The following is a 23409-nucleotide window of genomic DNA, read 5'->3' on the forward strand; positions in this document are numbered from 1 at the left end:
GTTAAACATTTGACAGTTTATGCATAACCACCACTTAGCATTAACCGGTATTTAGGCCAGTGTTTGTGTTCGCGTCATGCAGTGGGTAACTTACTCCGTTATTTTGCGAGGATTACGTTTGTGTGATGATCTTTCTTTGTAGTGTCTCCGGATAGTGCTCAATGTAGCGTGTACACCAATGGATTTCAGATGTCGGGATATTTCTTGAGTAGAACTTCCAGCAGACCTCATCACCCTGATGTCTTGGGAATGCAGCTTGCTGATTTTGGTCATTTTGAGATGACTTTACAGATGGATGGACTGTATATATTCGTACAGTGTGTCAGGGGTGTGGACACTAATGTTTTGTGATAAGAGGGTGTATCATAGGTGGAGCGTGTGAGGAAAGCTTTCCCCTTTTCCCTGGCATGCATTTGAATGCTGAATCCGCAATTAAACCGAATGCTACACAGTTGGACCCCCCCAAAAACAGTCTCAATAAAATGTTGATTACAAGGCAAAACAGGCAGCATTCACCCCCCATCCCCATTCGGCTATTCATAAACATTTCGCTCTTTATACTGCCGCTGATCGCCTCATTAACTGCTACTTTTAAAATAACTGAAAAAAACAAATAGTTCCCACTTCCCTTTGTGTCGAAATTGACACGGCTCATGGCTAGTGTTTGCATATTTCTTTCTATTGTGCAACCAGATTAGTGTTATATACTGTGCTGATAGTTCTGATCATTTTTATTTTTTTTTTATCGGACAATGCAACCTGAACTTTAAATTCAAAGTAGCCTAAAATAGCTGGATCTGCCAGTCTCAACTCCCGTTTACTCCACCGCCATCTAACAGCATTTTCACACCAGTGATACTAAATATTCTTGCAAACTGTCTAAACTTCAATATACAGTACATGAAGACACTAGAGGTTTTGCGATGTACACTGCATGAAAAAAGTGGTTTTCGTCATTTAACGACACTGTGAATTGTCGCAGAAGTTTCAGGTTAATGGCTGTTCACAGGAATGCGCAGTTAGCACAGATAATTGTAGGGAACTGCCAAAAATTGATGTGGAAGGCTTAGCACCTGACACCCCCCATGATTCATGTCACCTTGGCCTCGGTGTAGCTTTTATATGTAAATGATTACTGGAGCTATACAAATGCAAACCAGGGGAAGGGGGGTGGCTTGAGACTCACTGATCTAGAGCTGGCTAACTGTAGCCTTCTTTGACTCAACTACACATAACACCGCGACATGCAATAAAATTATATTTTTCATGTGAAACAGTTTTTTAAACAGATATCATTTAATATTTTTAAAGTGTATATTAACATTTGTGTGTACACATTTTGTTCTATATTTTGTTCTTGAACTATATTTTCTCTATTTTCTATCTATCTATCTATCTATCTATCTATCTATCTATCTATCTATCTATCTATCTATCTATCTATCTATCTATCTATCTATCTATATACGCGCACGCACGCACACAGATGAAAATATATAGAAAATATAGTTGTTGGTATATCGATATTTTCAAGACAAATATAACAACAACTACATTTTCTTTTCATTAATGAAAGCCAAGTCAGGCCAAGCAAATTACAGAACAAAATATATTTTTATTGTATACAATTTACAAATAGTAAAGCAAATGATCACTTAACAAATATTAGAACATTTTAGACCTCAACCACTGTACATAGTGGCATGACTATAGTCACTTTTTCTGTTGTTGTACTTAATTGCACCGTGGATGTATTTGACACACATCGTCCAGCAATGCGCTCAACAGGGAGAAATGATGCACTGTATTGTTATCGCCATTGCAAGCAGCGAATAAAATCTAAACAGTGACGTAAAAATGAAAGCAGCAAGCAAATTACAAGAAAGCAGAACGTCTTCATCTATATGTTTTGGATTCCGCGCTTTGATTCAGGACCTAGTCTGTGATTGGACAAATCGTCGACGTCACGTTCATGAACTCGTCCGTGATTGGACAAATCGACCACGTCACGTTCATGCCGCCCATGCCGTTTTACGGTCTTTTAAATCGGCTGCAAGTGAGCAACTGATAAAATAGACCTATTAACAAATTGTCACTGTGTGCATTTGTATTAACTGTGCGAGAAAGAAATGGAGGCCACAGCATTTTATTCAAAAAGGAGCGCTCCCACTTGTAGTAGCAAGCGAAAGGTATGTAGTCTATAATGTATTTTGGCCTAACGCTGCCTTAAATTTTTTGGTACATTCAGATGTTTGTTGTGTGCTAACCATCATACATATTGTCTCAATAGCATTCTGGCAAGGAGAACAAGCAGAGTCCACAGACCAAAAATAAAACAGGGACTACCCGGCTTGTAAAAAAGAAATCGGTGGGTATTTGATAAGTTATTTTTATGTAAGCAGCCCCATGTGCAGCAGCCTCATATACCTATCTGCGGTGTGAACATCATATTCAAAACTAATTTTAATGCTACCATCTACAGGCTGTTCTAATTGAACGTAGATGTCCTGCTGCAGTCACTGTTTCCAAGGAACAGATGTCTGAATTCACAAGAAGGCTTCTGAATTTAGAGGCACGGATTGGTTTGTTGGAGGCGCGTTTCAGTGAGAAAACTCATCCTTCGACAGCGGATCAATCCACATCCACAGACATTTCTGCCAATGTTCCTTCAACGTCGGCGGATACTCCAATGGACTGCCAACAGCCTTTTGAGATGTGGTCATCTCCTCAGTCTGCTCGCGAAGACCATTCGCTGTCAGCGCACCTGGTTGATGCTGATTTCGGTGTTCCTGCTGCAGCCTCTACACCACTGACTGTCCGGACGCTCAACCTACAAACCAGCCCAGATCATTCGTTAGCGGGCTCAACATCAGAAGGATTAACCAACAACCCAGTGGTGACGAATCCGATGCTCCATAATGAAAATTCGCCGAATCAAGATTATTCACGGGTTTCTCCTTCCATCATGACATCATTCCATTTGAGATTGCCTGAAACACCAACAAACACCTCCCATTCTCATCACCATCATCGTATTCGCCGGTCTCTCATGCAGGGAGTAATCCTTCCAGATGTACATTTAAATCATGTTTCAGTAGAGACCGAGAATAAACTGTATCTGGAATCAACAGGACCAGACGGGAAACCAAGGGCAGATCGTTTCGCTGTTCTTTTGTTTAAAAGGTTAATTCCCCTCAACCTTTATCAGAACTGGGCAGGTTCTGTTAACTTTGACGGCTCCAGGGGGAAAAATGCACTACCCAACAACCTTCGTCAAGCACTTTCAGATGCTGTTGGTCGGAGATTCAACCCCGCAGTTCGTGACTGGAAGCTGATAAGAGACAGACTTAACGAACTTCTCCGAAATAGAAGAACAACTTTTCCACTTTTTTAAAAAGTAAAAAGTAAAAAAATATATATGTTTAAAAACTTGCAGAACTCACTGGAGCACTTGTGATACTGAACAATTGTATCCATTGTCAGTCACATAATAAAAGCCTTATTGTTTTGAAAAATGATCCTTCTGTTTATTTGTTGACATTATTTTTAATATTAGGATTATAATACTAGGGTATAGTACTTACATTGACATTAGGCCAAATCTAAATGGTTCCCTTTCCTTTTATGTATTAAAAAAAAAAAAAAACTTCATTGGGCAGCGCGACATCATAATGTACAGCACAAAATGAAATAAAAGGAAATACTACTACTACTCACAATAATACATCAAATAATTTTTTTACACTCTAAACTATAGTTTATATTTCTCCTCTTGCACAAATCAATAAAATCAAGTGTATCTAAAATTGTATAAATGGTATGAAAAAGACGAGCTACCTCTCAAACATGTAAATCTTCATTTGCTGTGGCTTTAAAATATTGAATTTTATAATGTATTTTGTAATTTTGTACTTGCTATTTATTGTTATTTTTAAATTAATTATTTTGATTGCTCAGTGTTTGCGCGCCCTGTAATAAATTGTTTAGTCGGCGTATAACACAGCATGTGATGGAGTGCCTCGTCTTATTAGTTTTTGTTAATAAATGCTATATAAGTTAGTTTTATTTTATTTTTGTTATGCTGTTTAATTAAAAATAACAAATCCATCTTTTAAGAATTTGTTTTAATCTTAAAATTGATAGGTGTAGCCAATATGTAAGCAAAACCAAGATCATGAATTCAAAAGTAAAAGTGAAAAGCATCCTAGACATTACAATAGCGGAAATCCCGTTCACAAAATTAAAATAACTAGGCCTACTAACAAATATGCACAAAAGGGGGTTGAATGTTAAATACGTTTCCATAAAACAATACATTATGATAACAGACAAACTATTTATCAACAATGAGCTTTGATTAAGCCCATGTTGAAGAAACAAATAAATAAATAAAAATGAAACTAAAGCGCGACCAACTGAGAGCGTTATGCCGCGTTCCAGGCAACCCGTTACCCGTGTTTTTCCAAACTTCTACCAGTGAAAGTGCACTGGAACGGCAGTTAAAACCGTGAATTCCCACCCGTGAACTCGTACTAGATCGACGCACTCCCAGTTCCCAGTTCTGACATGACTTAGCCCAAGAAACAACAATAAAGGGGTGCGGTGTTTATGCAAGTGGCACACGGTGGAAAAATAGAGTAATATTTAGGACAATTTAACGTTGCAATCAAATTATTAATACTATAAAAATAATAAATTCTTGGCGTGACTTGCTTGGAACGCTACAAAGTTCTTTGAAGACGTGATTTACGAGCTCAAAAACCTGCCTGGAGCGCAGCATTTGTGTATCCTGTCACAAAATATGGCGAAAAATCCTACACAAGGGGAATAGTGTGATTAAGGTGTGTACATGTCTTCCATAATGCGACTAAAATAGGAATACTCCACCTGTCTTAATTCGATTTGTGTTTACTCAAAATATGACTTTAGTCGGATTAAATTAATTAAAATATATCATTTTACATGGTTACTTCTTAATCAGAGTATTTAATCGCGTTAAAATCGGAATATTGTTGTCCATGTAAACGTACTTACTGTCGAGTATAAAACTTTTTTCGCAGTACATCCATTATATTTCCATGTTACACTTTTAAGACGTATAGCCCTGCATTTTAATCCGTCAAAGATCAAATGCGGGCTAAAATTATGTTTTAACATTCAGTGGTGATTAAAAAAAAACTTGCAGCGCTGGTGGAAACACGGTCCTGTCAGCAGCATTGAGCGCACGTTCAGCACAGCTTGGAAGGGTTCCTTGTTTAAAGCTTGCCACAAAACACTGGAACAAGTAAATACCTTGACTGTCAAACAGTAAGGAGATATTTTAATTATTTATTTAGAAACTACTGTTTTCTGAGTCAGTGATGATGCAGTTAACAGTCCTCCTCAAATCCTCGTTTTTTTTCGTTAAGTAGTAATTTAAGTCTTTCTACATATTTATTTATCATGTCTGACAAAAAATAGTGGTTACATATTTTCCACTGAAAAAAATGTAACTGATCGAGCTTGATCCTTCATGTCCTAAAAATGTGTTTTGCACTCTCCGCACAAACGATTGGCACCTAATAGCACACATTTATATCTCTTAGTATTTAAATCTTTTGTTTTACATCTATGGATTTTATTTTAGCCAATTCGTGATTTGAGAAGGCAAATTGAAAAACAGAGTAGGTAAACTCACTGTCTGCCGCTTGGTCTTTAAGAAACAAAAAGCTTACGTTTAACGAACAAAAATGCTCCAAACTTTTTTTTTCTAAATTACCTTAATAAAAAAGAAACGAAATTATAAATACTTTGCCGTTACATACAGAATGAAATACAGACGTAAATACTGTCCAAATATCCCTCTTTGTGCAGGGTTTGGCTACAGAATGTTGTTCCTTGCGCCACCTGGTGGATATTGTATGAAGTGCAACCACGTTGTAAAAAAATCTAAAAAAGCCGCTGCGGCATGACGCGTGGCCTCGCGTGCCGAATTGCAGGCTGCCGCGTGAAAATAGACGCATTTTTAATGGCCAGATCTGTAGGGTTAGTCCAGAGGGTTACTGTGAATGCATGTGCCCGCTGGGCACCGTTTTCCTGATGCTACCGGGATGGTGATTGCGTTTGTGGCGAGGGCCCGCCATCGCTGCTTGCAGCTATATTTTATTTCATTTTGTATTATAGTTAAACACAAAACAAATAAAATGCTTATAGTAATTTGCATTTCAGTAAAAAAAAAAAAATGACCAATTAGTGTAGTAAAATATTTCTGACTTTAGTTTTTCTCCAGTCTACTCTGACTGCGTTGCTCCTGACCCATTTTTAGACTTTTATTTTAGAAATCAGTGTTTTTGCAGTAAGTCAAATGTTACAGCTAATTTTAGCCTCCCTCCAGCACAATAAAACGTATTTCATTTGCTCCTTTTAGAGCACAACAAATTACACCAGCTAACCAGTGCGGTATCCGTCTCCTCCTCAGACGTCTCAGCAAAAGGGAATTGACTTTTCTCGTTTAGAATTAGGAGCTGCGCTAAGAGACCTTGGCGTCTGATTGATCGGAGCTTGAACAGGATAAAAACGGATTTGTCAGTTGAGATGGTTCAAGACCTCAAGAGCACTTTTCTGCAGCTGCTCAAGTGTCCTGACTAACGATGTGTGCATTTCTCTCTTCCAGGGCTGGTGTATGGCAGTCAGGTGGTCGTCCCCCCTAAAGTGAACGCCGTGTTGGGAAAAAACGTCACCCTCAGCTGCAGGGTGCAGGTGGACACGAACCTCAGCTTGACACAGAGCTCATGGGAGAGGAAGCTGCCCACCGGATGGGTGACTCTGGCAGTGTATAACCCCATGTTCGGCATCTCCATTCCACCTGAATATGAGAGACGGCTGTCCTTCCGCTCGCCCTCTATGCACGACGCCACCATCATGCTAGAAGACGTGGGTTTCGCTGACATCGGCATATACACCTGCAAGGTTGCCACCTTTCCGCTGGGCAACACTCAGGCCTCCACCACTGTCAGCGTGATAGGTAACTAGAGACTCCGTGTGCGTGTGTTTTTGCAGTCTGATTAATTTAGATTATGCGCTCATAGCTTGATGTTTGTGTATTAACGCGAAAGTGCCGTGACGAACCTTTTGCATGTGTGCGGTCGACAAACAAAGAAAGGCGTGCGAGTGAATGCACATCACAGCTGCCGAATAAAGTGCTGCTTATTTGTGTAAGTAGGCAAGTATGCGGTGTGTGTGCGAAAGGGTGGAAAAACATTAAGAACAACTTCAGGGCAGGAATGAAAGCAGCGTTTTGGGAGATGGTCCAGCTCTTTTAGAGAACATGGTGAAGTTTAAACTCTCTTCCTCCACTAAACCCCCAGAGCCATCTGCTCTGCTAAACACAGATACAGCCGAACAAAGCGGTGTGCTCTTGTTATCTGGGTGTACAAGAGAAGTTTACAAGCACAGTGCTTTATGTTAGGTATATCAATTATGTATCACTCCGTGGAGGCGCGAGGAGAGTCGCTGTTTCCTCTGTGAGCACAAGATGAAGGTTACACATCCTGGAAGTGTCATTGGTGGCTTCAAGAATAGACTTAAAGAGATAGTTCAGACAAAAATGAAAATTCTTTCAGTAATTACTCTCCCTCATGTCGTTCCAAATGCGTAAGGCATTTGTTTGTCTTTAGAACACAAATTAAGATATCTGTGATGATATCTGAGAGCTTTCTGACCCTGCATAAACAGCAATGCAACTGGCACATTCAAGGCCCAGAAAGGTAGTAAGGATATCATTAAAATAGTCCATGTGACTTCAGTGGTTCAACCGTAATGTTATGAAGCTACGAGAATAATTTTTGTATCCAAAGAAAGGATGGGAAAGTTATGACAAGTTATGAAATCTGGCACACAGATAAAGGATAGATTTTTTGCAATCGTGAATTTTTCAAAAAAAAATTGACTTTTTTGAATTTGTCCCAGACAGTTTGTCCCATTTCCACCAAAAATGGACATGATGCTATATCTTCGCAAAGCTTTAGTGCCGGGGTTGTCAAGTGGCGGACCGTGAAAGCTTTTGACATAATTAAATAAAAAAAATACCGAACGCTAATTTCTAATAACAAAATTTATATCAAGCACACCAATGTCAGCGTTTGGGTGCAATATTCCCTGCAGTGATGAGAGCAGAGATCGGCGCATTGCGTACAGACAGACGTAGCTTTCAATGAGTGAAAAACGTTGATTGAAAATGCATTATGTTGGGGTTATGTCGCAAAATATTGTAAATATATTTTTTTATACTGCATTTTTATACATATTTATGTTTTAAACCATAAAGGTGAGCCAATGGATATTACACAAGCAAAGCAAAAACTGCGCAATATGTTAAAGTGAAAGTAAAAACAGAGCTTTCAGCATCTGACGTGCACATTCTCTCAGAGACAATGATAGACAAATATACTTCATATGCTGATATTAATTTACTTAATATTTACTTAATTTACCCTAATATCTCTCATTTAAATGTCTAGAAATTAAGATAAAATATGCTGCAGATACCCTGGTCTCGCAAAAACCATAAATAGTTTTTTATATATAACTGTCCGGACCTCGGCTGGTGAGCAGGGTTCATTACTGGACCTCGAGCCGTTTTAGTTGAAGACCCCTGCTTTAGTGGATTCTTGACCAAACTGGTATCGGTTATACCAAGCATGACCTTGGAGGCACATGAGTAGTTTCGTCACACCTACAGGTCAAAAGATATTTAAAAAAAAGTTTATAATAAATCTAAATATCTAAATGGTTTGAATAATAAATCATAAGATTTATGTCGTTAGATTCAGAGCAGCATACCAAATTAAACTATAACTAGTTTTCCTATGTCAGCCATTTTAAGTGTGAACCATTTCAAATTTTGGAGTAATGCTGTATTTTACAAACAAAGTTTGGTCAAAATCCACTAAAGCATTGCAGAGATAAAGCCTCATGTACATTTTTGCATTTCGTTATACATTTAACAAGAGTGGTGTGGTCTATCGGAAAACTTTCAATAACTTTTTGCCAGCATTGTTTGAAGATGATCTGAGCCCATTTTGGTGAAAATCGGACAAACTGTCAAGGACAAATAAATTTTTTTAAATTGCAGAAATCTTGACCATTAAAGAATAATGCTGTATTTTATAAATAATCTTGACTTGACTTGACAAACACTTTAGCGTATTGTTAGAAATCTTATAGAACTGCTTGTGGGATAGTTATGAAATTTGGCACACAGATAGAGGACAGTCTCATCATTAACCACAGCAAATTTGGAGCCTATAAATCAAACTCTCTTCTGCCACCAACAGGTCAAATTTGCACTAACTCTGCTAATAACTTTTTGAACCATAAGGTCTAAAATCAAAATTCTTTTGTCCTCTGATTCCTTGGCTCATGCCGAGTTCAATGCATACCCGAAATTTAAATCTGTAATGGTCAAGATTTTTGCAATTTAGAATTTTTCTATTAGTCCTTGACGGTTTGTCCGATTTTCACCAAAATGGGCTCAGATCATCTTTAGACAATGCTGGCAAAAAGTTGTCAAAAAATCTCCAATAGTCCAGACCATTCTTGTAAAAGTTATTAACGAATTTGACGAAGTTTGTGCAAAAATGTACATGAGGCTTTATCTCTGCAACGCTTTAGCGGATTCTGACCAAACTTGGTATGTGTTATAACAAGCATGCCTTGAGGGCACATGAGTAATTTCATCCAAGTGCCACATACTGGTCAAAAGATATAAAATGAATATTTTGTTTATAATTTCTGAACTGTTTGACCAAAAATCATAAGATTGATCTCATTAGATTTAGAGCAGCATATTGAATTAAACAATACTTAATTTTGAGCTTGGACCATTTCTAATTTTTGTCGCAAAATGTTGTATTTTACAAACACTTTAGTGTATTGTTATGAATCTTATAGAACTGCTTGCGTAAAAGTTATGAAATTTGGCACACGGATAGAGGACATTAACCACAGCAAATTTGGAGTCTATAAATCAAACTCTCTACCGCCACCAACAGGCCAAATTTGCACTTATGTTTCTGTTAATAACTTTTAAACTGAAAGATCTAACAGCATATTTTTTTTTCCTCTGATTCCTTGGCTCATGGCAAATCAAATGCATACCAAAATTAAAATTTCTATTGGTCAAGAATTTTCAAAATGTGGAATTTTCCAAAAATCTATTTTTTTGAATTTGTCCTAGATGGTTGTCCAATTTTAACAAATATTGGCTCAGATCATCTTCTGAAAAAAGTTATCAAAAGCTTTGTGTTATTCCACCCCATTTTCGTAAAGCATGTTAACAAATTGGACAAAATGTTGTGCAAAAATGTACATGAGGATATCACTGACATTTTAGTGGATTCTGACCAAACTTGGTATTTGTTATAACAAGCATGACCTGAGGGCACATTAGTTTGGCACAGCACCACCTACTGGTCAAAAGATATAAAAAAATGACATTTTTTTTATATCTGACATATAACTTCTCATCAGTTTGGCCAAAAATCACAAGATTGGTCTTGTTAGATTTGGAATGGCATACCAAATAAAACAATACCTAATTTTTCTATGTCTGCCAATTTAAGATTTGGAGTAGAATACTGTATCAACAAATGTCTTTAACAGGGGTCTTCAACCCTGCTCCTAAAGAGCCACCATACAGAGCTCAGCTTCAACTCTAAGCAAACATACCTGAACCAGCTAATGAAAGTGTTCAGGGCTACTTAATAACAGACAGCTGTGTTGAAGCAGGGTTGGAACTTAAGTCTGCAGGAAGGTAGCTCTCCAGGAGCAGGATTGGAGAAAGCTGGTCTTTACGGAGTAATTAAAGACAGCTCCTTAGCTCTTTATTTTACCATTGAGCCCTTAATTGCTGCTTGCAGCTGTATTTTTATATATTTCTGTATTTAATGTATAATTTGGTAATATTTGTTTTTTAAATAACTGTGTATAAAGTATATGGTGAAGCAATTATGTTTTCATTGCATCATATATAGCAATTTTGTATGTGTAATGTGTTTATTATTTATTATGCAAATTAATATCTCATCCTAATAGTAACCGTAGCGGGTTATTTTTATTTATTTTTAAAAAGACGAAACATTTTGTTTTGAGTCGACCTTTGCTTGACTCTTTGAATGTCATTGTTATTAAACTGTATATTGTCAGATGAAGCGATCTAGTTTTGACGTGCCACACACTTACCGCGTAGATGCCGTGTTAGAGTAATAAATGACATGCAGACAGACAAGTTGAGTGAAGGTTCATAAAGCTCAGAAAGAGATGAATTGAAAAAGATGATGTCATCGATAAAATGAGCTGTGCAATTGGAGGAAATCGGCACATGAACGAGAACAGAGACGAACGGGGACTGAGTGCTTTAATAAAAGGAAAGATGGAGGGGGGTGGGATGCAGGAGGATGGAAAGTGGCGGTGAATTGAGAGAGCAGGAACGAGGGAGGGGGAACACGCGCCGGAGCTATAATTAGATCAGGAGGAATGTTCTCTGTGTGTGTGTGTGTGTGTGTGTGTGTGTGTGTGTGTGTGGAGACGGGAGTGTATGAGTGTGGGAATGATGCCCACTGCTTTTGGGATCCACTGCACTTTAGGGTCAAGGATGTCGTGAGGTCCTGTTGAATTTGTGGTTTAAAGTGACACACGAGAGTTGCCACACACATGCAAACACAGGCACACATGACATGTCACTCAGCACACAACAGTGGATGGTTGAAGGTACGACAGCCACAGCTGCTACGATTCTCTCTGAAGGTCAACTGCCAATGCTGATACTTCACAAGATGGGAAGAGAAAAAACTCACGGCAGGGGAAGAGAGAGGGAGAAACAAAGGCTAATCAATGGGTCTGTTTGGTACACATTCTTTGACTCATACAAATTAATATTTGTGACCCTGGACCACAAAGCCAGTCTTAAGTAGCACAGGTATATTTGTAGCAATAACCAAAAATGCATTGAATGGGTCAAAATTATTGATTTTTCTTTTATGCCAAAAATCATTTGGATTTTAAGGAACGATCGTGTTCCATGAAGATATTAAATTTCCTACCATAAATATATCGAAACCTAAATTTTGATTAGTAGTATGCATTACTAATAACTTCATTTGGACAAATTTAAAGGTGATTTTCTCAATATTTAGATTTTTTTGCACCCTCAGATTCCAGATTTTCAAATAGTTGTATCTCGGCCAAATATTGTCCTATCATCCCGAACCATACCGTAATGGAAAGCTTATTTATTCAGCTTTTAGATTTCAAACAATGACATTTATGACTGGTTTATTATCAGATTGGGGGTATCGCTAACAGCACCAAATATCCTGAAATGTTTTCCTCAGAAAACATAATTTCTTTACGATGGAAGAAAGAAAGATATGCACATCTTGGATGACAAGGGGGGTGAATAAATTACCTGTACGTTTTTGTTCTGGAAGTGAGGCTGAAAATGTCTTTTTGGTAAATATTTAGTTTGAAAAATTCTTTCCTTAAAAAATGGCAATTATTTGGATATTTTGTCTATGAAATAATGCAAAAAACATTAATTTAACAACATTAGATGTAACATATAACCCTAACAAAACTGCCAAGAAAAAACTAAGAAGAAAAAGTTATTTCAACCAAAAACATCAAATAAAAAAAATGAAACGCAGGGAATTCTGGGAATGTCAATTTACGGTTATAATTGACGTTCTATTTCACTTCCAAAAACGGTATACTACCGTAAAATTACATGCAATGTCCAACACATTTTTTCACCGTATACAGAAGGGGAACTTACCATTAACCCTTTCACAGGTTTTTACCGTAGCATTTTTTTTTTTCATCAAGGATGTGTTAAATAAATAGAAAGTGATGGTAAAGACTTATATTGTTAGAAAATATTTCTATTTTGAATAAATGTTGTTCTTTTTAACTCACATAAAAAAAAATCTGAAAGTATCACGGGTTCCAAAAAAATATAAAGCAGCAAAAACTGTTTCCAACATTGATAATAAATCAGTATATTGTTAATAACTCATGATGTTTTCTGAAAGATCATGTGACACTTAAGACTGAAGTAATGGCTGCTAAAAATATAGCTTTGGCATCACAGGAACAAGTTACATTTAAAAATATATTATAACAGAAACAATGCGGCCTTTAAAAAATCTTACCAAACCCCTTTACTTTTGAACGGTTGTGTATATCAATATATGACTGTATTAGCCCTTCTTGATTTAGTGGGCCTCCCTTGTCACAGGATCGTGGGACAACGTTTCCAAACGTCTCCCACCGCCGATGGCACTGAGTAGAGGAGTGGATGGGAAAAGCGCCCCACACATGTTAAGTTTCTGTCAGCCGCTACAGAGTCGAAGCTCAGTTTTCCAGGCCTAAACACTGCTGGATTCATAACGGCTCGCACACACCCCAACTCCGCCCCTTCTGCCATGTAAACTGGATAAGCCATTAAAACAAATAATTTCATCTCCTCTGGAAAAGCACTTAGTGCTCTATGATGAGAAACCGAGGCCGCCCTCAGCCAGTACTAACCATAGTTTTTTTTTTTTTTTGGTCTGATAAGTCTTTTTTTTTTTATTTCTCAAAATGAAAATCTAATTATTCTCTCAGTCATTCATATCAGTTAATGAATTTATTGGCTGTGGTACCAGAGCGATTCTTAATACTGAGGAGATTAGCTTTATTTAGCTTTGTACTCTGATCTGAATGTTTTCCTTTAGCTCGGTTCGTTATCTTGATACATCTTTCTAGTAATAGTGCGAGCATGTCTCCTCACATTAAAGCTCAGAATTAAACACGCGATGTGATTATATTTAACTCTCTTTAAATCTCTCCCTCTGTCTTAGTGGAGCCGAAGGTGTATGTTTCGGCTGGATCTGCTGCTCTGATTGACGGCGGCAATCAAACCACAGTGGCCACCTGTATTGCTGAGAGGGCTCGGCCTCCTGCTGATGTCTCCTGGGAGACGAATCTGTACGGCACGTCTGAGGCCCACATGCAGGACGATGCCAACGGCACCACTACCACCCAGGTGCACTACACCTGGCAGCCGTCCCGTCATGCCCAGGGCCACACACTAACATGCGTGGTCAAACACCCCGCTCTACAGACCGACTTCAGGATTCCCTATATCATCAACGTACAATGTGAGTATCTGATAAGGTTTTTTATAATATTGTGACGAGTGTGCATAATATTTTATTCTATTTTATTTTATTTTATTTTATTTTGCAAGTTTATCAGCCATAAATATTTCTTAGAAATAGAATCGAATAGGTAGTTTTTTAATTAGAGGAGACTGTTATGTGTTACTGCGACTACTTTGAAAGAACCTCAATGAAAATATTTTTTCACAAAAGTTTGTACATGAAATAGGTTTAATTTATATTGTGTGCATATATAAAAAAACAAATGCCATATATTTTAGCAAATATCAGTTTTTCTATTAGGAGTTGTACATTTTTTTTTTTTTTTTTTTTTTTTTTTTTTTTTTTTAATTTTGCACATTTTTAAGAGAGTATTTAATCAGTTTTTATTAATAGCATAATTTAAAGATGCATAATTTGAGTCCTGTTGTTACTTTAAACATTATGAAAAATTTATTTTAATATATTATTTATCATGTTTCCTTAAAAAGTTTGTCTTATAAGTAGGGAAATGGACTTTATAATGAAAATACTGTACACCCACACATGAAATAAATTTATTATATTTATTAAATGTGTTAATTTAGCCCTGTTGTTAGTTTAAAAGTACATTTTTCTGATGTTTAATGTATAATTAATAGCGTTTTCTCACAAATATTGTCTTAAATATTGACTGAAATACTGTACCACCACATATTAAAATTATTATATTTATTCAATTATTACTTTTTTTTACTTGTGTTCATTTATTATATTTATTGCTTATTCTGAGCCCTGTTTTTAGTTTAAAATGTATATTTTTTATAATGTTTAATGTAAAATTTATAGCATTTCCTTAAAAAGATTGTCTTATAAGTAGGTAAATGGACTACTGAAATACTGTACACCCACACATGAAATTAATTTATTATATTTATTAAATATATTTTTTTAATGAGTTAATTTATTGTATTTACCAAATAACAGTAAAACTGCAAATTTTGAGCCCTGTTGTTAGTTTAAAATTACTATTTTTATTGCATTTCCTTAAAAAGATTGCCTTATAAGTATGGAAAACTGTACAACCACACATAAATGTAATTTATCATATTTATTAATGTATTACATTTATTAAATGTGGTAATTAATTGTGTTTATTAAAGAGCAGTTAAACTGCATATTTTGAGCCCTGTTGTTAGTTTAAAATTAATATTTTTCATAATGTTTAATGTATAATATATAGCATTTCCTTAAAGAAATTCTCTTGTAAGTTGGAAAACAGACTTAAATAACTGAAATACTTAACACCCACACATAAAATTGAAACGGATTGAATAAGAATAGAATTCCAATGTACATGGGACTGTTGGTTTTATGTGTAAATGGCAAATAAAAATCTTGAATCTTGAATCTTGAATTTGCTCATTTAAGTCAGATTTTAAAAAGTTTAAACCATGCAACCACTTATTAGCCAATTGGCCAACAAAACTTATTTACTTCCTCTAGCCAGACTTGACTCTCATTTGGTACTCGTTCCTGTGTGTGCACAAGCCTGTTTTCGTTTGCTTAATTTAGCACAACAAACCCAAAGTAGCTTCTCCATGAAGATTTCGCAGTGACTTATATATATTTTTTTTTTTCTATACCACGTCAAGCAATGAGATTTATGTCCAGAGCTCACATCTGTTTTCCATATCACCCCAGTGCGGTAACTATCCACATGACAAGATGTCTTGATGCCGTCTTGTGCATGATGGAGCTAAAAGCCCTTTCACTAAGACACAATCCTTAGGGTTTCATGAACTTGCACTGAATACGGGTATTGATGCTCCATACAAATGATTTACCAGCGTCGTTTAACGATTTCTGCACACAGACTTCTTCTAAGTGTGTATCTGTCGTGATGGCAAGTACGTTAGCACACATGTCTGCTGTATGAAATATAGATGTAGCGGTGAGGGGCAGGCACAGGAAGCAGCCGGTGTAGGGAGTATGAAAAGGGAGAGGTCACATCAGTCATGGGACGACGCTTTTGCGCTCAATAGGGGTTGCAGTCACGGAAGCTGCTTTCTTTCATTTTCCATCCATCTTTTTTCATCTCATAGGGTCAACATGACGTCTTAATTCAGCACGCTCACTTAAAGAACTTTTAAAGAGCTTTGCTAAAGGCACAAATCAATACAGTGTCCATTGTCTTGGTAAGTGGTTTTGTACTGCTGGTCAGACACTTGGACTGCTGGTCCTAATGATGAATTATGTTGCTTTATGATCAATTAGTATTAATAATGCTGTTGTGTTATAGATTGCTACTTTATTGTAGTACCATATGTCATTATAGAAAAATGTGCAGACGTACACTGCGTTTCAAAAGTTTTTGTTTTTTTTTTATGCTCATTACAGTTCCATTTATTTGATCAAAAATACAGAAAAAAATCTATTTGAATATAAATATTATTTATTTCAGTGATGCATTGCTTAATTTTTATCAGCCTTTACTCCAGTCTTCAATAAAAAGTTAAAAATAACATTTATTCAAAATAGAAATATTTTCTAACAATAAGTGTTTACTATACCTTTTTTTATCAATTTAAATTGATAAATTCATTTTAAACAAAGAAAAAAATGACTTGATCTCAAACTTTGAACGGTAGTGTATATTGTTACAAAAGATTGATATTTTAAATAAATGCTGTTCTTTTTAGTTTTTTATTCATCAAAGAATCCTGCATAAAAGTATCACATTAGAATGATTTCTAAAGGATCATGTGACACTGAAGACTGAAGTAATGATGCTGAAAATTCAGCTTTGCATCACAGAAGTAAATTGTATTTTAAAGTATATTAAAATAGAAAAACATTATTTTAAATTGCAATAATATTTCACAGTATTGCTGTTCTTTCTATATTTTTAATTAAATAAATGGAGCCTTGATGAGCAGAAAAGGCTTCTTTAAAAACATTAAAAATCGTACTGATCCCAAACTTTTGAACAGCAAAAAAAAAGAAAAATAATTTATTTCTCAAAAAATCTAGCAGTTGCATTATTATCTGCATTTTTGGGTATGCAGGTGCATTCTCACCTAAAAGAAAAAAACTCTTTGAATATTTATTTAAAATTGATGATTTATACACCATCTGAAAGCTTAAGCTTTCTATTTAATGTATGGTTTGTTGAGATATTTGGCTGAGATACAGCTATTTGAAAATCTGGAATCTGAGTGTGCAAAAAAATCTAAATATTGAGAAAATCGCCTTCAAATGTGTCCAAATGAAGTTCTTAGCAATGCATTTTACTAATCAAAAATTAAGGTCTGATATATTTATGGTACAAAATTTACAAAATATCTTCATGGAACATGATCTTTACTTAATATCCTACTGCACAGATTTGTATCCAATTGGATGCTCTCTAGTATGAGATTGTACCGCCCCCAATACATAACACTTGGCAGCTGGCAAATTGTGATTTATTGCTGTGACTTAACTTAAGCCTGTTAGGTCTTAAAAAATCAATATGTCCTGGCCAAACTTTGTATCCAATAGGAAAATAGTCGACGCACGGCCAGAAAACTATTCTCGTCATGTCATTTCATAGTGTCTTTAACGAGGCATAGCCTAGACTTACCTTTCTTAACTACTCTGAATGATTCCTTTGTGCTTTGTGTATGTGTGCAGTTGCTCCAGACATCCTGGTGCTGGGCTATGACGGCGACTGGTATGTGGGCAGGGAGAATGTACAACTGAAGTGTCGAGCCAAGGCCAACCCGCCTGCCCAGCACTTCAGATGGTTCAGGTGTGTAACCACTACACTCACAATAGCCAGAGCACACCATGTCTGGAATGAGTTCAAGAGTTTTATTACCTGTTTCCTGAACTCATCTCAAACTGTAGATTATCTCAATGATTCACAACACCAATATTTGCTTTCAGACTGTCAGGTTTCAATGAAAAGTGTATACATTCAAAGCAAATCAGTTCTCTGCCACTAAGCTATTAAAGGATTAGTTCACTCTTGAATGAAAATTTCCTGATGATTTACTCATTCCCATGTCATCCAAGATGTTCATGTCTTTCTTTCTTCAGTCGAAAAGAAATTAAGGTTTTTGAGGAATACATTCCAGGATTTTTCTCCATATAGTGGCTTTTAATGGGGATCAACGGATTGAAGGTCCAAATTGCAGTTTCAATGCAGCTTTAAATGGCTCTAAACGATCCCAGCTGAGGAATAAGCATCTTATCTAGTGAAACAATAAGTAATTTTCTAAAAAGAATTAACTATGTATATACTTTTTAACCACAAATGCTTGTCTTGCACTGTTACGTTGGAAAGATTATGTGCGGTTCATTCTTCATCTGTGTACTCCAGTTCAAAAGGGTAGGGTAGGGCGAAAAACTCGATCGTCATTTTTTTCCTCCAACCTCAAAATCATCCAACATCGTTGTTTTACACTTTTTGTAAAGGTCGTTTGACTTTCTTTGCACGTTCGCTTTGTAAACACTGGGTTGGTATTTCTGCTTACGTCACGTGTGACCTTTTCAATGTGACGAACATTTGTGGTTAAAAAAACATATAAATTAGCTTTTTATTTTTGAAAATGACCAATCGTTTTACTACATAAGACCCTTATTCCTTGGCTGAGAATGTGCAGAGCCCTTTGAAGCTGCATTGAAACTGCAATTTGGACCTTCAGCCCGTTGGCTCCCATTGAAGTCCACTATATGAAAAAAAAATCCTGGAATGTTTTCCTCAAAAAAACGTAAATTCTTTTCGACTGATGAAATAAAGACATTAACAAATTATCAGAAAATGTTAATTCTGGAGTGAATTATTCACTCATGTAGAAGGAGGCACAACTATCATTATTAGCGTTTGTCTACGAAGCACAGATTAAGGATTTCAAGCAAATAACCATTAAGTTTAGATGGTCTTTAAAATCTTTAATGGTCCTTAAAATCATGAGAAACATGTTTTTGATTAAACTTCTGACTTATGTTCTATATTTCTACTGCTGCTGACATTTTCCACTATGCCTGGGCAGACTTAAAGATCTTGGAAAGAGTTTGATAAAGACGTGTTTGCATGTTTTAGGTTGGATGGAAATATGCCAGATGGAGCGGAGGTGGTGAATAACTCTTTGGTGTTTACGAGACCCTTGCAGAAGAACGACTCTGGGGTTTACAGGTGTGAGGTGGGGAACGACATCGGACTGCACACTCGAGACATTAGAATACGTGTTCAGGGTGAGTAAAACACTTGAAACATGACATACCCATCTTACCAAAGTTTACCAGTATGTTTCCCATTCGAAGCTGGAGAAACAATGGTAAAAGGGATAACATCAAAACAATCACATTTAACACACTCAGTGGTCTGTTGAAATGCGACTTCTCAAGTGAAGAACTGGGAATGCCTTGTATGGTTTCCTGTTTTTTCAAGATGTTCTTGATGGTTTCTTTTCTAAAACCCACCCATCCCATCACTTAGAGTTGCATGGGTCTGGATCTTTACTTATGAGGCACACAAGCTTATAATATTTTTTTTCTGAGCCAGAGGCCTTTGCCTGAAAGGCTTTTTTAAAAAAAGTTTGATGGGTTTCTATTGGGTTTCATGAATCATTATCTAATTGACCACTGAGGCAGGTGTTCGCTGTCACATTTCATGATGTTTATCTCCCATCATTTTTGCGTGAACATTAAACATTGAGTACCGCTGTTTAATTAGCTTCTGTGATAGAGTCACTATAACTTCCTCCCTCTCTCTCGCTTTTTCTCCCTCCCTCGTGCGCACTTACATCTCTGAGACTGTCACGCTGTTATACAAGCAGAGAAAAGAGCGGAAGCAACCTTGACTGAGAGATGTCCTAGATTCATGAAACATTCACCATCTCTTTTCAACCACCATTAATTATGTATTTTCTTTTAAAAAAAATTTACGCTCTCCCCTTGAGAAAGATTCAGCTTCTGCGTGCATGAAGCTGCGTGTTTGTCGACGTGTGGTTGTTTTATGTCAAAGTTGTCTGCCTCTGTCTTCTAAAAGTCCCTTTGCGTTATTTGAGTCGTGATGTTTCTACTATTATGCCTATTGCTACTGTTTGCGTATTGACGAAGTGACTGTGAGCGTGAAAGTGTGTGTGCTGTTAGTTGCTGATCATTGTGCATGAGTATGGGTGGGCAGTACCTGTCCTGCATGTTAAACACCCTGCCGCTACCTGTGTGATCACCAATCACCACCCCCCAAATACACACCCACACACTCCCTCCAAACGGACCAATCCGATGGATCCGTACAGTGTATTAACAGGAATGAGGTATCACATACTGTACATGAATTGTAATAAATTTGGATTTTATAAAGGCACAGAGAAGAGAACGCATAAGAAAGGGAGGGATTTCTGACCTTTCCGTGACTCGTACTTTCTTTATGTCCTGTTCTCTTCCTTTCTGGACATTGACGTGCTGAGGCGAGAAGCTCTGTTGTTTATTGATTGAAACAAATTATTCTTTAACTCACTGGGTGAAATTGAATAAATTAAAATAAATTGACATTATCCGTGTCCTTGTGGTTTAAGGGGATAGTTCACACAAAAAATGTAAATTCTGTCATTATTTACTCATCGTCATGTTGTTGCAAACCAATATGATTTTCTATCTTTAGTAGATAAAAGGTCTTTTCAATGCAATAGCATTTCATAGTGTTTCAAAAATGCATAAAGATAGTCTTGTATAAGTTCTGTGCAATTTTTCAAGTCTTCTGAAGCCATACAATGACTTTATTTGTCCAAAATGTACTGTAAATTGTTATCCATGTATCTAGTTCTCTTCCAGTTTATTTGGGAATTATTGAATCACTAAGTCCCGGTCCATGAACAAACCATAAAAGGAATTAAAAACTCCTGATAATTAATACTTATCCAAGTGAGACCAAGATGTTCATGTCACTTCTGCCTGTACGTCATACCTTACCTTTCCAACGTGATCATGTAATGCATGAAGTTGAGCTAGTGCAAGACAAGCACTTAAAAAGTATATAAATTTTTATTTTTTTTAGAAAATGGATGATCGTTTCGTTAGATAAGACCCTTATTCCTCGGCTGTAATCATGCAGAGTCCATTGAAACTGCAATTTGGACCTTCAACCCGCTGATCCCAATTGAAGTCTACTATATGGAAAAAACTCCTGGAATGTTTTCCTCAAAAACCTAATTTCTTTTTGACTGAAGAAAGACAGACATGAACATCTTGAATGACAGGAAATTTATTTTAAGATTGAACTAATCCTTTAAGGTTCATGAATGAATCATTCAGACCTAGTTCAGTGAGGGGAAAATACAATCTCAAAAGAGCAATTTGTGCTCTGACTCAGTTCTCGAGTTGGACTGAAAAGAGGACGAGTAAATAATGACAACCAGGACTGTCTAGACCATGCCCTCCCCTTTAGAGCGGCCCCGCCCCAAGTTGGGGTCAGGCTTGGTGATAACTTTTTTGGTTGAACTATCCCTGTGGTTTAATATATGCAACAAATCTCTGTTCCGGGAATATCGTGGGAGTGTGAAAAAAAAAGTTGACAAAACATTGAACGGTACGTTCAAACGTGCTCTTTCCCACATGTACATACATTCACTCCCCAGACCCCCAGTTGCATCCAAATTACCTTTAACCTTGGGAACAATACAGTCCAGGAATGCTTTATGTACACTACGTTTATTATTTATTCCAATGAGGATGAGCAAATTATTCCCCACTTTAGCTGGAGCATTTGAACCACGTAACCCTGAAGAGCTCACAGCCCTGACTCCTGAGAGTGAACTTGCACGTTCTGCACTCAATGCATGCACACACTTCACAGCCAGCCAAATAGCTCTCATTGCGCCAGGAACAGGACACTCCGTAATGGGATAGTTTGACTTTCAGCTTCCAGTCTCCGAGAACGCTGCTCGCATAGTCCAGATGCATGCCCCAGAATGCGATGAAACGCTACACGCTGCTCCCTAACACAATCAAGCGATCAATGCATGGTAATGGCGTTAACGCAATCTTCTATCCTAGCACCAGTCAAGCCATGTTAGCAGCTAGGGCGTAGCAGCCACCAAATCCTTGTGTGTTCTCGATGCCTGTCCCACTCACTCCCCCTCCCCCAGTAGCACGTACCCTTTCCCTGACCCCTTCCTTCCATTTAGTTTGTTCTCATCACTCAACTATGTGGTCATCCGTACTCCCTCTCTCAGCTAACACAAATGCTGCTCATTAGGTTTCATTGTTGCCGACGACTTGTCTCAGTGTTAGCTGGAGATGTTAGTATGTAGCTCCTCATGAATCCCTTATCATGAAGATCCCAACTCTTCTTTCTCTTCCATGTTTTTTTTTATTGTCGTCTTTGCTCTGGACTAGTGTTGTCAAAAATACAGACTTTGGTACCAGTCGGTACTAAAATTTTAAAAACCTGCTAAGATTTGAGTGCTGTTGAGATGATGCTTAAACATCGTTGATTGGCCATAGTGTTCATGCGCTCAACAGATATGTCTGTGATTGGCTACAATAATCAGTGCTTCACACTCTTCACCAAACGCTCAAACAGAAGCACAATGGAGGCATTTGAAAGCAGTGTTTCTCAGTGGATCCCTAATATATCTCACACCCTGTTGAAAAAAACAGCATATGCTGGTTAAGTAGGTTTTGAAGCATGAATGCTGGTTTGAGCTGGTTTAAGCTGGTCCTGAGTAGGAGCTAGTTGCTTAGGACCAGCATAGGACCAGCACATGACCAGTTAAGGACCAGCTTAAACCAGCATCCATGCTTCAAAACCTACCTAACCAGCATATGCTGGTTTTTTCAACAGGGCATAGAAAGATAAGCTGACAGACGAGGCTTTCAAGCGCTCTTGCTGTGGTTTTGGGTGAACACTCAGTGAAAAGCACGAAGCACTGATCAGTGTTGCCAAGTCCTATCTGTTGAGCACATGAACACTATGGCCAATCAGCGATGTTTATGAATTGGCTCAACAGCGCTCAAATGTTAGTGGGAAATGGACGATTTTAAAATTTCAGTACTGACTGTTACCGAAGTCCGTACTGTTGACAACATTACTCTGGACAACAGTTTCAGGTTTTGCAGTCGCAAAAGATCTTACCCAAATCCTGAAACTATTGCGTCCACAGCAACACAGGATAGTCCTGTTATTCATGCTATATGTCATGCTAGAAGATACTACAACCTTGAAAGCAGATTCATATGACTGTTAATGATACACTGATGT

At 37.1% G+C, this 23409-nt stretch overlaps 1 protein-coding gene and 1 long non-coding RNA gene across 3 annotated transcripts in view; both read left to right on the forward strand.

Annotated features, from left to right (window-relative positions):
* Positions 1 to 23409, forward strand: part of nectin3b (nectin cell adhesion molecule 3b) — a 70773-nt gene that overhangs the window by 14040 nt on the left and 33324 nt on the right. For both annotated transcript variants that reach the window (XM_073825078.1, XM_073825077.1), the window contains exons 2-5: positions 6653 to 7003; positions 13878 to 14177; positions 17832 to 17949; positions 19246 to 19397. In XM_073825078.1, coding sequence (XP_073681179.1) covers positions 6653 to 7003; positions 13878 to 14177; positions 17832 to 17949; positions 19246 to 19397 — 921 coding nt within the window. The remainder of the gene's footprint in view (positions 1 to 6652; positions 7004 to 13877; positions 14178 to 17831; positions 17950 to 19245; positions 19398 to 23409) is intronic.
* Positions 1467 to 3518, forward strand: LOC141293028 (uncharacterized). Its single transcript, XR_012340620.1, has 2 exons — positions 1467 to 2368; positions 2483 to 3518. It is a non-coding gene; the product is annotated as an uncharacterized lncRNA (long non-coding RNA).

The sequence above is a fragment of the Garra rufa genome, chromosome 19, assembly GCF_049309525.1.
Source record: "Garra rufa chromosome 19, GarRuf1.0, whole genome shotgun sequence".
NCBI lineage: Eukaryota > Metazoa > Chordata > Actinopteri > Cypriniformes > Cyprinidae > Garra > Garra rufa.